General features: G+C 45.0%; 1 protein-coding gene across 5 annotated transcripts in view; it reads left to right on the plus strand.

Moving 5' to 3' along the window:
- Nucleotides 1-5,392: 5,392 nt before the first annotated feature.
- STYX (serine/threonine/tyrosine interacting protein) overlaps nucleotides 5,393-17,586 on the plus strand; it is a 363,082-nt gene continuing 350,888 nt past the window's right edge. For 2 of the 5 annotated variants that reach the window (XM_069208551.1, XM_069208554.1), the window contains exons 1-2: nucleotides 5,402-5,518; nucleotides 8,558-8,715. In XM_069208551.1, the coding sequence (XP_069064652.1) occupies nucleotides 8,650-8,715 (66 nt within the window). In that variant the 5' untranslated portion in view covers nucleotides 5,402-5,518; nucleotides 8,558-8,649. Of the gene's footprint in view, nucleotides 5,519-8,557; nucleotides 8,716-17,586 lie in introns of all 5 variants that reach the window. The other 3 variants (XM_069208552.1, XM_069208555.1, XM_069208556.1) reach the window with 3 other exon arrangements.

Here is a 17,586-nt window from a genome sequence, read left to right on the forward strand (position 1 = left end):
GTCCACTTTGAAAATAGCTTATTGCCATTTTTACAAAGACTGTACATGATATTGTTTTCATTCAAAGTTCCTAAAGTATCTAAGTGAAGTACCTTACATTTAAAGTATTAACTGTAAATCTAGAACCTGCTGTTCTTAAAATAAACTAAGAAAATATATTTTTCAATATAAAAACCTATTGGCCTGGAGTAAGCCTTTGAGTGTGTGTTCCTCATTTATTGCCTGTGTGTGTACAACAAATGCTTAACACTACCCTCTGATAAGCCTACTGCTCGACCACACTACCACAAAATAGAGCATTAGAATTACCTACTTTTGCCACTATCTTACCTCTAAGGGGAACCCTTGGACTCTGTGCACAGTATTTCTTACTTTGAAATAGTATATACAGAGCCAACTTCCTACAGGGTTGAATAACCCAATTAAGCGCAGAGTGATTCTTTCATATCTAGAACACACGGGAGCGTACTTATATCTCCTGCAGGAAACCCACCTGGTCTCTGCGGACCAGCATAGAATGCGGTCCAGAGCTTTTCCCACACAACACTTCTCCTCATGTGGGAGCAACGTGGCTGGAATTGTGCTCCTGGTGTTGCGCTCTTTCGGGGGGGTGAGGGGGTGACAAGAATGCCAAAATACGGGGATGACTGCAGGACTATAGAATACACATTGGGGGGATCCAGGTGGTGTTAACATCTATCTATGCTCCCAACGAGGGTCAGGAAAGTTTCATTCTTAGGGCCCTCATGGATGGCATGACTACACATGACAGGCAGGTGCTCATAGGGGGTGACTTCAATATAGTTTTACACAAGGAATGGGACAGATTTGCTTCCAGATATGGTGGGACCGGGGCCATGCCTGCAAGAGGTTTGGGGAGGCTGGAGGAGTGAGGGCTTCAGGACCGCTCGAGGGGCAGACACCCTACCACTAGAGACTACACCTTCTATTCCCATGTACACAAGACCTATGCCGCAGTGACTTTTTTCTTGGGGACTAAGGAAATCGCACAGATGATGGGTGACATAGATATTGAGCCATGTGCTCTGTCGGACCACGCAGCGGTAGTCCTCACGTTCAAACCCCCCCATCTGGCCCGACGGTCCCCCCCATGGCGAATGAGGTCCTCCCTCCTGATGAGGCCAGAGGTGGTCACCCAGATTACTAAAGCCATCACCATCTATCCCTACTGTGGAATACATTAAAGGCGGTAATTAGAGAGGACTTATAGCAATATCAGCGTCGGATAATAAAATTAGAGGCAAGAAAAGGGCACACCTACAGCGGCAGGTGACGTAGCTTGAGAGGAAACACAAGAGGATGCCCCGAGGGGGGCCCCAGGTTTGGAGACAACTCAATGCAGCTAAGATGCAATTGGCGGGGCTCGACATGGATAAGGCGGAATACGCAGCTCTCCGACTTCGGCAATCCTACTATGTGAGCTGCAACAGATGCGGCTGCCTTTTGGCTGCCAGGCTTAGGGCTCAGCGTCAGCCTGCGGCGGTGGCAGTGATTAGGCACCCGGAGGAACCAGTGGTAACGAGCGATACACAAATCGCCTCAGCCTTTCGTAGCTTCTATCAGGCCCTTTACTCAACCCAAGAGGCTGACCTGGGCACCTCAATGCAATATCTCGAGCGGGCCCACACGACTAAACTGTTGCCCCACTTGAGGCCCCTATCAGGCTAGAGGAGGTTATCTCAGCAATAGCTCGACTGGAGGCCTCAAAATCTCCGGGACCAGACGGTTTCCCCTGCTCCTTCTACAAAACATTCTGTAGTAGCCTGGCACCAATCCTGAGCCGACTCTTTAACAGTATTACGGGCCCGGGTGAAATGCCATCATTTATGCTGGATGCAGCCATAGTGGTAATCCCGAAGCCTGGGAAGGACCCCACTGAGTGTGTTTCCCACAGACCTATATCATTGCTAAAAGTCGACTTTAAGCTGATTATGGGTCTGCCCGTCTGAACCTGCTGATGCACAGACTGGTAGATCCCGACCAGGCGGGTTTCATCCCGAACCGACAGTGTGGAGACAACACCAAGCGCTACTGCACACATTAGACAAGGGACAGCGAGCAGGGCGGAAACTGATGTTGCTCAGTATAGATGCTGAGAAGACATTTAATCAAGTCCATTGGCTACAACTCCACACTACGCACAAACACTTTTGCCTTGGGCCTCAGTTCCGGGCCTGGATAGTGGGTGCCTATAGCCAACCGAGGGCCTAGGTTAGAGATAACGGGGTGACATCCACTCCCTTCTCGGTGGGTAACGGGACCCGTCAGGGGTGCCCGCTATCCCCCTACTCTTTGCTCTATATATGGAGCCCTTTGCTCAGAGGGTGAGGGGAAAACCGGAAATCACAGGGGTTGTATTTGGCAGGGAAGAGTACACCATTGCACTTTATGCAGACAATGTGGTGGTGACACTCGACGACCCTTTAAAGGCCCTTCTGGCCTTCCAGGAAGAGGTGGAGGCCTTCAGAACAGTGTCGGGTTTCTGGATAAACATTTCAAAGTCCCAGGCACTCAGTCTAACGCTCCTGAGGGAGAAGGTGAACGAATTAGCACAGCGCTATCCCTTCCGGTGCAAAGAGGACTCTATTCCATATCTGGGCATCCAGATAGCTAGAACAGTATCAGAGTCCGCAATGAGGAATTACCAACTCCTCCTGAGAGGTGTCAAGGCTGACCTGGCAAAATGGAGACACCATCCCATCTCGTGGATTGGAAGAATAGCCACCATTAAAAAGTCGGTCCTCCCCAGGACACTTTTTCTATTTCAGGCACTACCGGCCGAGCTTCCTCCCAGCACCCTACAGGAGCTGCAGGGCGAAATCAATTGCTTTATATGGGGAGGTAAGAAACCTAGAATGGCTAGCTTCCTAGTGTGTCAATCCCCGTACAGGGGAGGTCTGGGAATTCCAGATGTTCTGCAATATTATAAGCTACACAGCTAAGGTACCTGGTGGAGTGGTCCTGACCGGAATCGGACAAGCGCTGGCTGTTCATTGACTGCGCTGTAGCGGGCGCATCCTTGTGGAGGATCCCCATTCCTACCGTGCCACCATAGGCCCTGGGCACTGTACACCAGTGCCACTATGAGGGTGTGGGACCAAATGGCCCGATTGGGCGGCTTGACATCATTTCCATCCCCACTGACACCTATTGTGGGGAACCCAGATTTCTCCCCAGGCTTGGACTACAGTGTCGCGACTGGATGACCCCCTATCGCCACTCTATTGGACATTTGTTTGAGGAGGAAGGAATAATCTCTTTCGAAAACTTTGAGAGAATGCTTTACCTCCAGATCCGCCACTGGGTATCGCATCCCTCAATCAGGGAGAAGGCATGCCAACCCCTCACACAATATGAAAGATGGCTGCTGACCAAGAAAACAGACAAACACATTGTTTCAGAGCTCTATGATTTGCTCCAGCGGGCAGTCCAGATCCCTAAAATCCCAAGTCAGGCTTGTTGGGAGACAGAACTGGGAAGATCTTTGACACTGAGGGACTGGGAGGCGATCTACTATAGGGCACATCACACAGCGTGCTGCGCAATCAGCACAGAAACTGCAATGAAGATAGCTACTTACTGGTATCTCAGCCCGGCCCGACTCCATCAAATAGATCGCTCCTGATCACCTCTTTGCTGGAGGGGGTGCAATGGGCTAGGTACTTTGACCCGCATTTATGGGAATGTCCAAGGCTGACCACATACTGGGAGGAAATCCTACAGGACATTGACCTCCACATGAACACCCAACTCCCACGCTTCCCGACATACATCATACTAGGCCTCCCAAACACCCTGACATTCCCGCCTAAATCAATGCGGGGCCGACAGAGCGGTCTTGCATTAGGGGCAGCCCTTCAAAACATACTGTCTCACTGGGGAACACCTCAGACCCCGACGCAGCTGGGATGGCTACACAGAGTTTGGTTGATCCTGGGTATGGAAAAGCTCACTTTATCCCTCACATCACAGGGGGACTCCTGTAGCGAGCTATGGCACCCGTTCTTGTCCTTGCTCTCTGGGGAATTCTGAGAATTGACATGCCCTAGATATCTGAGAAATCTCCGCCTACAAGAAAAGGAGACTCTCTAATGAGTGGACGGGTGGGTAGACGTGCTATAGATCCCACTCTTGGTCCTGCACCCGTGACTATATGCTAGCGCACCCAGTGGGGAGGGGAGGGCGGGACAAAGGGGGGGGGTTGGCTCGTTGCCTGTTTGTCCTTGGGGGATTGTTGGGTGCTGCGACACCCTCTGAGTTCTGTTTCTCTTATTCCTTTTCCCTTTTTCCTACACTGAAAACCTACAATAAAGAAATGTGAACAATAAATGATAGCTAATCAGGCTATAGGCATCTGACTTCATGTATTTTACAAATGCACTCAAAAGTAATCAATCAGCCCAATTAAAACAAGCACATGTAGCTTCCTTACAAGTGCCAATTTGTAACTTACTCAACATCTTTCAGGTGTTAAAGTTGGATAGCAACAAAGGATGTAGGATTCTTTATAATATTTGTAAAATCTATACACAGTAGCTACTTTTCTGTTTTTCCAGCTCTGCGAAAGTCGCCAAAATCACAGAAAAAAAACAATGGTGCAAATATTTTATTTTTATATGCCAAGGAAAACCATTATTTAAATATAACTGCAATTGTTGCTGTTCATATGATTCAGTTACTAAGTATTTGTGCCTTTTCTATTCACATACACAACGATCAATCTCTCTTGTCCTTTGATTAACACAGGGTGGCAGTTTTTTTTTCAACAGGCATGGTGATGGTGTACTTTCCCAGATTTCATATAGGTTAGAGTGTTCTTATACCGCATTCAGAAAAAGCACTCATCATGTTCTGATAATTAAACAGTGGCGGTTTCTGCATGAAGTGTCGGGGCTCCGCCCTCGTAACAAAAACGTGAAAACAAACTCCCGTAACTCCTGTAACTCCGTAAAACAAAAATGCACACACCTCTTGCTTAGGGCTGGGGCCTGGCCCGGGGCTACTGTCACATGACACTGGCAGGATGACGATGCATTCCATTTTCCTCTGGGCAGGGCAGGCCCTGACTGAGTCTATGATATTTGCGGGGCTGACAAGCTCACAGCCTGAGGCCTGTGAGGTCATCAGTTCGGCAAAGACATAGCTTCGAGGACCAGTATCCACCCCCTAATGACGTGTGGATAAAGTTAGTCCCATGCGCTTCAGGCTGAATCCCTGTAGCGCTAGGGGCTTCACGTCAGTCAGGAAGTGGAGAGGATGGTCACCCCACCCTTTCCCAATTCGTCACGGAGGGTGGGTCCAGCCCTGTGACAAGTTAGGAAATGGTGGGCGGGGTAGAGGCTGCAGGCAGCAAGCTGAAAATCGAGTATGCGCATTTTGTTGTTACTAACTGCACAGACTCGAGGTGTCTGCTTCCCGCGCTGCTGTTGGGAGTCGGTCAGACCTTCCTGAATGTCTGATTTGGTTATGCAGCGATTCGACACCAGGTATTTCACAGGTATTTCAGATAAAGTCAAATACAAGTTTAAAATGTAACTTAACTGTTCTCTGTGAAAGAAAGATGTCTGGGCATTCCCCACCATACCACATTACTTTAAAGCATTGTGGACGTGGCTTGGGGGGACAGCTGTAGGACAAAAAACACCTTTCTGTCTCCAAGAGCAGGCACACCGCCGTCTCTCCGACTAAGGGAGCACTTGTCATGGGGCACTGAAGAAGGCGCTGACTATGTGAATGCGCGATCAGAAGGGAATAAAAGACATAAGTCTTTTTGCGAACATTGAGTGCAGACAGCTGGCAGTAAACGAAGACAATATGCCGTGTACCTTTACGCCACTAGCCACCACAAACATTTCCGACTTTGATCTTGTGAGTTGAATAAGCGGCATCTATTTTCCAAGTTTTCTTTAAACCCTCTTTTTAACTTGGACCCTTTAAAAGTGACTCCAGGAAGTATTTTACTGACTGCTTTAATTTCAATCATGCCTAAAAACGGCTTAAATAACATTAGAAATACCCTGGGTGCTTGAAGCAGGCCAGTGATTAGACTACCTCTTTTCACATTGCCCGCAGCGGGCCTCTCTCGCCATCGAGTTAACATGTGAAGCCACTTACTGCCCTCCCTGACATCAACCGCACTGACAGAGGCGGACAGCAGCTCGTAAGCAGACAGGCAGGGCCCGGAGACCAGGTCTGGCTGCTTATTGTATTGTCCGCTGTTCTCGTATTCCTGAGGTCGGAGGTCACGACTAGGTCAGCCCATGAATGTAGTAAAATGAATGAGAACGGATAGATTTTAGTGTAGTTTGAGAGGGTTGGCACTCTGCAGCACATAAATCAGTTTTTTTTCCTTTTCGGGTGGACGTATATTAATAACTAAGCATAGCTGTCTCAATGATCTCAGGATTTCTTCCGTTTTGGCTCACATGTGTTTCCATACAGAAACGGGCCAAGATCTCTGTCTTTACCAGTGCTTGTTGTAACGCACCTGTTTGTTGAACAATGATTGTGGCAGGTAAGAGCCCTGATTCAGCCTGGGCAGTGACTTAAAACGAGGGCATGGTTCGGGTCATGGTTTGTGACCATTCCCATGGACTCAGTAATGTGAATTCAGCAATTTAGTTCCTCTCTTATTTTACGTTTTACTTAATCTTGCATTGCCCAAGAGTGTTAGCTTTTCCATCGTGCTGTGTTTCTATATTTTGTTTGTGCATCTTATTACACTTGTATTATGCATACTTTGAGTTGTGCAAGGTGTTTATGAGGGCTTTGACTGATAACTCTGGTGCTGAGACTGAAGGCAAAGCACAGTGCCTGACAGTGAGTTGGCCTCTCTACAAATCACACAGGACAAGGGTCGTGTATTCCAGTTGCAATAGAAATTCAGTGTAAACGTTTGTGAAGGGGGTGCACAGAGGTCAAAATATTTAGAAGGAAAAAAGGAAATAAAGTGCTTAAATTTGAATAAGTGCAGTGTATGTTTGGGGTGGTAAAATAAGGGAGATGAGAGGAGGTGCATTCAGGGGAGAGTGAAAAGACTGTGTTAAGGAGGACAGAGAAGACATTGAAAGTATGCACATGGATGAGATGTGCAGAGAAGTAAGGCTTACATATCCAACTTAAAGCACAAATAACTGAAGGCCCTACTCTTTCCAAAGGCCTCAATAATATTTAATTCACAGTCTCACAATTGCAGAATTGAAAGATTTACAATGTTAGTTATTTATAACTAAGCAATGCTGTTAATCATTTAACTTAAACAGCTAACAACCATTGACAAAGCCAGCAGTACTAACAGGTTTTACATGTACGTCAGTTGTGTTATATTTCTGGATGCAATAACACCTCAGAGAGAAACCAAAATACAGGCTAGGTGGCACACTACGGGAATCACGGAAATTTATTTTGTATGTTCCCTTTTAGAGACCCCCCACTTTTTTAATTCACTTAATGACCTGTCTGCACATATTTCTGCAATACTGATTGCAGCAAGCAGCCGTGAGTGCTTCCTGATGCCTGGTTAGAGCATTTTCTTCCAAAGTTGATGCTGCATGCAGTGCAAGGCGCTGAGCAAGCACAAACGTTAAAGGGCCTGAAGTTGTCGTGCTACACCATTTGTACATTAAAGTAACTGAACATATTAATGCAGTAAGATATGGGGCAGTTTTCAATGTGTTTGTTCTCACTGCTTTATAAACCTTGCTTTCTCACTAAATTCATTTGCTTTCAAATGCACCATTTGTCAATCTTTTTTCAAATTTTTTCCTCGGAGGAAGGCCCACCCCAGTACCCAGGTTTGTCTATTAAACTTGCTCGCTTCGCTCGCTACATAAAAGTCATACCCAACTTTTACGCCCCACCACTTTCAAATGTCACCCGCCGCCACTGTAATTAAACGTATTTATTATTCAACTCGCCCCACAATCCCTTGAAAAGTGATTGCCTGTCTAGCACGAGACCATTATCGGAGTACTAAATTTCTTCCAAAACGATTACTCGATTCCGGACAGTAAATTCAAGTTGTTTGTGATGAGTGTGAATTTCTCAAACGAGCCTTGAGTTCTTTGGGTATGTGTACTCGGCAGCTGGGGTAATGGCCGATGTCCAGAAGGCACATGATGTGAAACTGACTCAAGCAACTCAGAATTTCGCTAAGCTTCACAGCTTTGTCAGGATTCCCGCCTATGTGGATGATGTATATACACTTGGATTGAGCTAATGTCAGAGCGTATGAAGCATATAAAATGACAGTGAGACACAGACACGCAGTTCTTCATTACAACAAACGCTCTTTTTCATGGTTGAAATCACCATGACATAACTTAAGTCTCACCAGCCTTGTACTAGTTATTTTTCAGGCGCCCAGAAGGAATGGGGTTGCTCAATTTGTCTAGGAAGGAAAATGGCATGCTCAAAGTTCCTGTCTGTGTATAATTTTAGAATATTTTGTTACTTTCTGCTATAAAATGGATTTTCCTACGGATAACATCATTTGTATTTATTTATTGTTCAGATAGTTTTTATTTTTATTTTACAGGAAAAAAGATCACAAGAAAAAATCAGCAACAAACAATATAAATAATATCGTACACTCCATGGGTAAAGAAATGGTGGATCAAGTCGAAAATAATGGAAATATTCAGAGCAGAGTGTACTGCAGGTCAGATTAACTGGCTCGTGCGTGTGAGAAGGAAGGTAAGAAAGAGAAGGGGAGGGAAGGTGATGATGGGGGCAGAGAGAAGAAAGAGAGAGGGAGAAAGAGAAGATATGACTACACCGAGCATGGGTAGGCTGAGTCTAGGATAATTTCCGAAACTAGGATAGCTTCCAAGTGAACTGACATACGAGAAGGAAGTGGATGCTTGGGGGGGGGGTTGTATGGTTCTCTATTCTTCTGTAGATATTTATCAAAAGCATCCCATAGGCGTCAAGGGTCCCGGGGACAATGGCATTTAGAATATAAGGTGTTGTCAGCACCTCTAATTGAGCATAGCAAATTCCAAAAGCGCTGGGGATGCTGATTTCCAGTCCCAGAGGACTGTTTTGATGCCTAACGAGAGGAGGAGGTCAACCAGACAAGCTGTTTGAAATTCAAAATTCCTCTGACATGAGTTGGCATGTGTGCCAACTTAGAGCCATAGTTAGGAAGTCAATTTCTATTGGAAGTTTTGTGATTTGGCGCAACAGATTTTGGATATTTGTCCATAATGAGTGTGTCATTTTACAGTTAAAAAGCATGTGTTGAAGGTCACCGGGACCCTCCTCACGCCACCAGCACATAATTGTGTCCCTCAGCCCGATTTTGTGTAGTCTGGCTGGCGTCCAGAATGTTTTGTGAATGGACCAGAATCTGGATTATGCCAGCGCAGTGGTGATTTTGACTTCCAAGGAGGAGTTCCAGATCTTTTCCCATGTTGTTTCATTGAAAAGTGGAGAACCTATCACTTGGGAATGGGATTCTCTTTTCCTGTTAAATAATATCAGAGTCTGATCTTCTGTGTGTTCACAAGTTTATATAGGTGGGAGGCGGTATGACCTCTTCTTTTAACCCCTTCGCTGCCAGGCCTTTTCCCCCTCAGGTGCCATGCCTTTTTTGGCTATTTGGGGCAGTTTGCACTTAGGCCCTCATAACTTTTTGTACATATAAGCTACCCATGCCAAATTTATGTCCTTTTTACCAACATCCTAGGGATTCTAGAGTTACCCAGAATTTGTGGGTTCCCCCGAAGGAGACCAAGAAATTAGCAAAAATACAGCGACAATTTTTTTATTTTAAATGAGAAAAAGGGCTGCAGAAGAAGGCTTGTGTTTTTTCCCTGAAAATGGCATCAACAAAGTGTTTGTGGTGCTAAAATCACCATCTTCCTAGCTTTCAGGAACAGGCAGACGTGAATCAGAAAACCTCATTTTCCAACACAATTTTGGCATTTTACTGAGACAGACCCCATTTTTTACAATATTTTGTGCCTTTAGCCTCCTTCCAGTTACTGACAGAAAAGGGTGTGAAACCACTGCTGTATCCCGGAAGGCAAAACATTTCTGAAAGGTAGACAAAATTCTGAATTCCGCAAGGAGTCACTTGTGTAGATCCTACAAGGTTTTCCTACAGAAAATAACAGCTGAAATAAAAAAAATATTGAAATTGAGGTGAAAAAAAACCAGCAATTTTTCTCCACGTTTTACTGTTACGTCTGATGGATGCTTCTGGTTGCGGGGATATATAGGGCTTGTATGTTGATCAAGAACCCTAGGTCCCCAGAGCCAATAAATGAGCTGCACCTTCCAATGGGATTTCATTGTACACCGGGTATACAGCAATTCATTTGCTGAAAGATAAAGAGTGAAAAATAGGTATCAAGGAAACCTTTGTATTTCCAAAATGGGCACAAGATAAGGTCTTGAAAGCAGTGGTTATTTGCACATCTCTGAATTCAGGGGTTCCCATACTAGCATGTGAATAACAGGGCATTTCTCAAATAGACCTTTTTTTTACACACTGTCTTACATTTGGAAGGAAAACATGTAGAGAAAGAGGAGGGGCAGTAACACTTGTTTTGCTATTCTGTGTTCCCTCAAGTCTCCCGATAAAAATGGTACCTCACTTGCATGGGTAGGCCTAATGCTCGCGACAGGAAACGCAACATGGACACATCAAATTTTTACTTTGAAAACTGATGTGTTTTTTGGAAAGTGACTAGCTGTGGATTTGCATCTCTAGCTCAGCCGGCATCTAGGAAAACCTACCAAACCTGTGCATTTTTAACAACTAGACACCCAGGGGAATCCAGGATGGGGTGACTTGTGGGGCTCATACAAGGTTCTGTTACCCAGAATCCTTTGCAAACCTCAAAATGTGGCCCAAAAATGCTTTTTTCTCACATTTCAGTGACAGAAAGTTCTGGAATCTGAGAGGAGCCACAAATTTCCTTCCTCCCAGCGTTTCCCCAAGTCTCCCCATAAAAATGGTACTTCACTTGTGTGGGTAGGCCTAGTGCCCGCGACAGGAAATGCCCCAAAACACAACAGAGCTGTTTTTTGCTAAGGGCCTAGCTGTGGATTTTTAGCTGGCACCAAAACACTATCTGTACACATCAAAATTATCAAATACAAAACTACCTGTTTTTGTGGGGGGCACCTGCGTTTTTGGTCCTGGGCTCAGCAGCTATAAAGGGAAACCTACCAAACCAAAACATTTCTGAAAACTCAACACCCAATGGAATCCAGGGAGGTGTGGCTTTCGTGGATCCCACAATGTTTTCTTACCCAAAATCCTTAGCAAACCTCAAATTTAGCTAAAAAATAAAATTTTCCCACATTTCTGTGTGGGATCACCACACAGGACAAATTTCCTACCACCCAACGTTCCCATCTGTCTCCAGATAAAAATGATACCTCACTCTGTCCTTGAAGTCTCTACTTTTGTGGTCCGCCATAGTAGACGTGCCACTTATTGGTGTGTGGAGATGTTAGTTTTCGTGATTGTGTTATTTATGGTCACCTCAAGAAAAATACTGTCACAAGGCTTCAGTGGTATGCTCTTTCTATGGCCTCAATAACCTGCAAATGGATACTAGTGTGGTTGATATCCAGGACTGTGTTGCCCCGGGTAAACACTACAGATTAGCACTATAAATTAACAGTATTTCGTGAGATTATGAGGTGAGCCCACCTCAGCAAGATTTATGAGCCAAATGTATTTGTTCACCTTAGGTCACGGGGGAAGGCCTATCTCTCAGTTATACATTATGATTGTGGTTAGAAACAGCAGGGATGGTCATAAATCGTGGCATATGACATTATCCTCAGATACGTTGGGTGCTATAGAGAAGAAAAGCATTCCAAAATTCCGTATGAGCATGATTGCTGTTTTGTTTTACATCAATGGAGGACTGATGGTGAAGAGCACCACATGTAAGTACACTCCAAGTAGAACTGAGGAGATGCAGGGTACAGTAAGTGCCCCTTATATCCCCTATTAAACTCTTTGCAGTAATCACTATGCGCTCCTAATGACAACAGATGCCTTCAAATTATGCCTCAAATCATTTCAGTGAAGTGTAGCACTAATAAATGGTCACCAGACAGCCCAACGCAGTGTTCACCATAAGTTATGCATTGTCAGGAGACTTGTGTCTTGAGTCTCTCCGGGATCTGTAAACATGTTCGGCCGCACAACGTTTCTGGGAGTAAATGAGGTGTTTGGAGCTGCTGTAGCAGAGCTAGTGATCGGGGTGATAGATTGCAGCGTACATTTTCCCCTCGATGTCCTTTAGACTGATCCGGGTTGGGAAAGCCATGCCATGCGACAGCAGTGAGTGAGCCACTGTCACTATCGGGAGCTTAGCTATCAGGTACAGTTGCAGTGCAGGCGAGTGATGGACTTCTCGGGGGCAGTATATGCTTTTGGTCTGGGGACGCGTTGGTAGCAGAGCATCAGGAATGCATGTGCCGAGCATCTCCCACCTGTGCTCGGTCTCAGGTAATCTTCTTATGGGTCTATACGGAGAGTGAGCAATCCGACACGATCCATTGAAAGATGTCACTTTTCCATCTCCCTGGGCACTCCATCATCCAATATTCACTTTGTTGGCATTTTCAGTTGGATTAGGGCGATGTCCATGAGTCGGGACACTAATACTGCAGGGTATGGAGCAGAGCGGTCAGATCAAATCGTCATTTTGCTCGGGCCCAAGCCACGCTCCCTCGCATAGTTTGTATTTTAATGCATATACGGCTGCCTTTGAAAGACTGGGAGGGCTAAAGGTGGAGCTAATTCTAGTTTATCAGCAAACAGACCTTCACCTACTGCGATACAAGAGCCCATGCCTGTAAAGGGAAAACACAAAACTATAAGTTCTCGAAGGCCGGGTACTGCTGAGTAAAGAGCCTTGGCAGCACTGTACAGGGCCGGCTTTAGGACTGGTGGCACCCTGTGCAACAGTTTATTGTGCCCCTCACCCCATGGCCTCCTCCTTTGTTTCACTCACTACCACCCGGCAAATGTGCCCCTCATCTCTCCATCGCTCTCCTTTCACATACATTCATGTGTTTTAAAGCACCTGTAAAGGCTGGCTTTACTAATCCACTCAGCTATCCACATAAAATATAGGGGCATATTATTTAAGAGCCCCCTAGCACCATTCTAACGCCACATTAGTGTAATTTTTTTAAGCTAATGTGGCGTTAGAAGGCCAAAAACGCTGTGCCATATTTACAAAGTGTCTCAATGCATGCATTGTGCCACTTTGTAACCTTTTGCGCTTCATTATGCCTGCGCCAGGCATAATGTATGCAAAGGGGTCATCCCCCGTTGGGAGGGGGAGGGAAACAATCTGATAGATTTCTTTGTGCTCACAGCAGGCATTAAAAGGAGGCTTCCATTGGTTACAATGGTCCTCTGGATGTTTTGCAGGTTTAGCGTCAACATTTTTTATGCTAATCCTGCAAAGCGCCGGACTAGCATTAAAAATTCTGACGCTAGTCCCCAAACTACCGCCATGGTGCACCGTACTTTAAATATGACGCACACATGGTGGTGTTAGGACGGGTGCTAAAGTGCGCAAGAAAAGTGGTGCAGCACTGTGTGCAGCGCCACTGTTTGCAAATATACCCCATAGAGCAGTGCTTAATTTGTAAATAAATAGGTGCCCGTGTCCAAAGCGTTCCTCTTAAACATACAGCTGCTGCAATTAAATGTGTGAACAAGGAATACAGAGGCAGCGTAATCCTAAAGCCATCTCAGGCCTCTTCAATCCATTTACAGGCACTCCCTGCCCCTTCAGCTCACTCTTGCGGTTTTCTGCGTTTCCCCTCCGTTGGGGGGTAGGGGGGCAAAAAAATGATGCAAAGAAATCTGTTAGATTTCTTTGCGTCATTATTTTTCTTCACTTTTAACTCCTGCTCATACCAGGCACTAAAAGGAGGCTTCCTTTGGTTACAATGGGCCTCTGGGTGCTTTGCAAGATTAGCGTAAAAATTGACGCTAATCCTGCAAAGCGCCGGACTAGCGTAAACATTTCTGACAATAGTCCCCTAACTAACACCATGTTGCACCATATTTTAAATACAGCGCATACATGGTGGTGTTAGGGGAGCGCTAAGGGGCGCAAGAAAAGTGGTGCAGCACTGTGTGCAGCACCACTTTTTTCAAATATGCCTGAAAGCGGGCATATTTAAGAAGCCCTAGTGCCATTCTAACGCCACATTAGTGTAATTTGTTTTAAGCTAACGTGGCGTTAGAAGGCCAAAAACGCTGTGCCATATTTACAAAGTGGCTCAATGCATGCATTGTGCCACTTTGTAACCTTTTGCGCTTCATTATGCCTGCGCTAGGCATAATGTATGCAAAGGGGGGCATCCCCCGTAGGGGAGGAGCCAAACAAAATGTTGCAAAGAAATCTGACAGATTTCTTTGCATTATTGTTTTCCAGCACTTTTAATGCCTGCTCACAGCAGTCATTAAAAGGAGGCTTCCATTGGTTACAATGGGCCTCTGGGTGTTTTGCAGGATTAGCGTCAACATTTTTTATGCTAATCCTGCAAAGCGTCGGGCTAGCATAAAAAATTCTGACGCTAGTCCCCAAACTACTGCCATGGTGCACTGTATTTTAAATATGACGCACACACTGTGGCGTTAGGAGAGGTGCTAAAGGGTGCAAGAAAAGTGGTGCAGCACTGTGTGCAGCGCCACTTTTTGCAAATATGCCCCATTGGGCAGTGCTTAATTTGTAAATAAATAGGTGCCCATGCCCAAAGCGTTCCTCTTAAACACACAGCTGCTGCAATTAAATGTGTGAACAAGGAATACAGACGCAGCGTAATCCTGAAGCCATTTTGGGCCTCTTCAATCCATTTACAGGCACTCCCTGCCCCTTCAGCTCACTCTTGCGGTTTTCTGCTTTTACCCATTGTGAAGCTTTTTCGTTTTTCTCTTCCTCCATCTTTCCCATATGTGTCTTTTTCTCGCAATAAATGCTTGTGGCAGAAAAATAAGCGCTGGCCCTCAAAAATAAGTGCCTGTGTTCCACACCGGAAACAACAAGCACAAATTAAGCACTGTCATAGGGGCATATTTAAGAGCCCATAGTGCCACTCTAGCAACACTTTAGTGTCATTTTTTCACATTAATGGGGCATTAGAAGGCCAAAAATGCTGTGCCCTATATACAAAGAGGTGCAATGCATGCATTGCGCCACTTTGTAACCCTTTGAACTACATTATGCCTGCGACAGGCATAATGTATGCAAAGGGGGCATCCCCCCCGTTGGGGGGGGGGGGCAAAAAAATGATGCAAAGAAATCTGTTAGATTTCCTTGCGTCATTTTTATTAGGCACTTTTAACTCCTGCTCATAGCAGGCACTAAAAGGAGGCTTCCTTTGGTTACAATGGGCCTCTGGGTGCACCCTTCTTTCTTACTACAGGCACCTCTCACCTGTCACTTATGCGACGAGACGCTAAACAATTAGACAATGAAGCAATTCTCATTCTTTTGGACTGACACGAATTGCCTCGACACACATTCATGAAAGCTACTCATCATAAGCTATTCATGTCACTGCTCTGTAAATCTTACCCACCCCCAACCACATAAGGGAACGGATAGTGCAGCTTTAAAAAATACCATTTACCATTGCCTCTTGCCCTGGTCCCAGAAGCTCTCCAGATGCCTTCATCAAAAACACTTGCCATTCCACCTGCATCAATGAGGAAAAAACTGAGAGCTTTGAACAGTGCATAAGGACCATTGTGTAGGTGCCCACCCCCAAAGCTATCATGCTGACTGATGTTGCGAGGTAGCGACCAGAGAGCAGTACCTGCTAGCTGTCATTCAGGCATGTTAAAAGCAAATGGAAAAACCTCTTTGAGAAACAACAACATTGGTCCTCCATTAACCCCTGTGGGCATCCAAGAATGTCAAACAGGAGCTAGCTGGTAAAAGGGGTTCACTGCACTTAGTAACCAGCAGTTCAACTGCTCACACTACGCATAGGGCTATAATCCCAAAAATACAGGAGATGTTAACCACCCAAGATATTGCCCACAAAATTAAAATAGACAAAAAGACCACCATTTCAGAGTCATGACTTTCAGATATACCTTCAAATTCTAAGCATTTTGCATAAATGTGTGTGTGCACCCAGAAAAAGGAGTAGATTAAGGCCCTGCAGGAAAGGACTTTGAACTGACACTACATAAGTTCCTATATGAAAATTGATACACTTTTCGCTCCTTGACCAAAAAAGTCCCAGCAATGGTCTTAATGATATGCCTTCTGTCTGGACCATCCCCAACCATACAGCTTAATCTGTTAACAAAACGATAATGCAGAACTTAGCTCCAGCACAATACTATCACCAAACAAAATCCAAGAATCCATCCAAAGGGAAAATTATGATAGCGGAGCCGTTGAGTAGCAGCCTTAGCTCTACCATTAAAGACAGAGAGAGAGAAAGAGAGAGACCTAGTACTGGTTAAATACTGTCATCCAAGAGGAAAGTCCTGAAGTCGGTTTGAACCACATCCGATGTCTATCATGAGGTGAAGAAAACATTGGTGTCAGTCATCTGGAGTAATATCAGCATTTGACCTACTATATTAGCCATCAAGATGTTCCTGTGAAAGGAGTTTCTGACTTGACACAGAAAACAATTCAATCCTCTCTGGACCTGTTCGACTTGGATGAAGACCAGATAGGAAAAGATGGGGACTAAGAGAAGGCTGAAAGATTTTGACAAATTCCATCGAAAATAGTGATTAACAACATTAAGTCAATGTACTTTCACATCACTGATGGTATGGAGAATGATTCCATTACAAGAACGGAGGTTTGATTACGATTTTTTTTATTTTGAGAGTTTTCTATAGCGCTGGCAAGACCGAGAGGGTATCAGAGCGCTTTACAACAGAATAGATAATAAACACAAGAAAAACACATTAACCTTCTTTACTGTATTCTCCATCCTCAAAGTTCAATCACAATACATGGGCCTATGGAACCTATTAATGAGAAAAACATGCAAACAAAACATTCCATGCCTTGTACAGCACATTACATCCTCACATCCCTGATTGGGAGGGTACTTTTTTCTATGTTGCTCTACTAGAAGATATGTGCTCTCTCAGACATTTTGTTTTCTTCATATGCCACAATACAGTTAATTTAACGGTTAATCATTATTCTTGATGTAGGATTGTTTGCTGTGTTGCTTAAATACATTTTCTGCTCAACCGGCATGACGAATTTGCATTAGCCAGTCAGGTGTTTCATCTTATACATTTACTTTTTGCCCAAGGGTTTCTTTTCCCTGGGAGTGGTGTGCAACTGTTTTTCCCTTTTAGTCAGTTTCCAGCGCACATTCATGTTGACTGCTTTCCTTTTCAAAGTTTCCCTCTGAGTGGGGAGTTATTCTTCATTGGTCAACTTGTTTTTAACAGTTTCTTACGTTGTGCCTAGCATGTTGCTCACATTTATCTGTTTTTTTATGGACATAGGGGGTCATTACGACCCTGACGGTTGATGGAGAAGTGGCGGTTTTACCGCCAACAGGCCAGCGGTAAAAAATTTG

Source organism: Pleurodeles waltl, chromosome 9 (assembly GCF_031143425.1).
Source record: "Pleurodeles waltl isolate 20211129_DDA chromosome 9, aPleWal1.hap1.20221129, whole genome shotgun sequence".
Lineage (NCBI taxonomy): Eukaryota > Metazoa > Chordata > Amphibia > Caudata > Salamandridae > Pleurodeles > Pleurodeles waltl.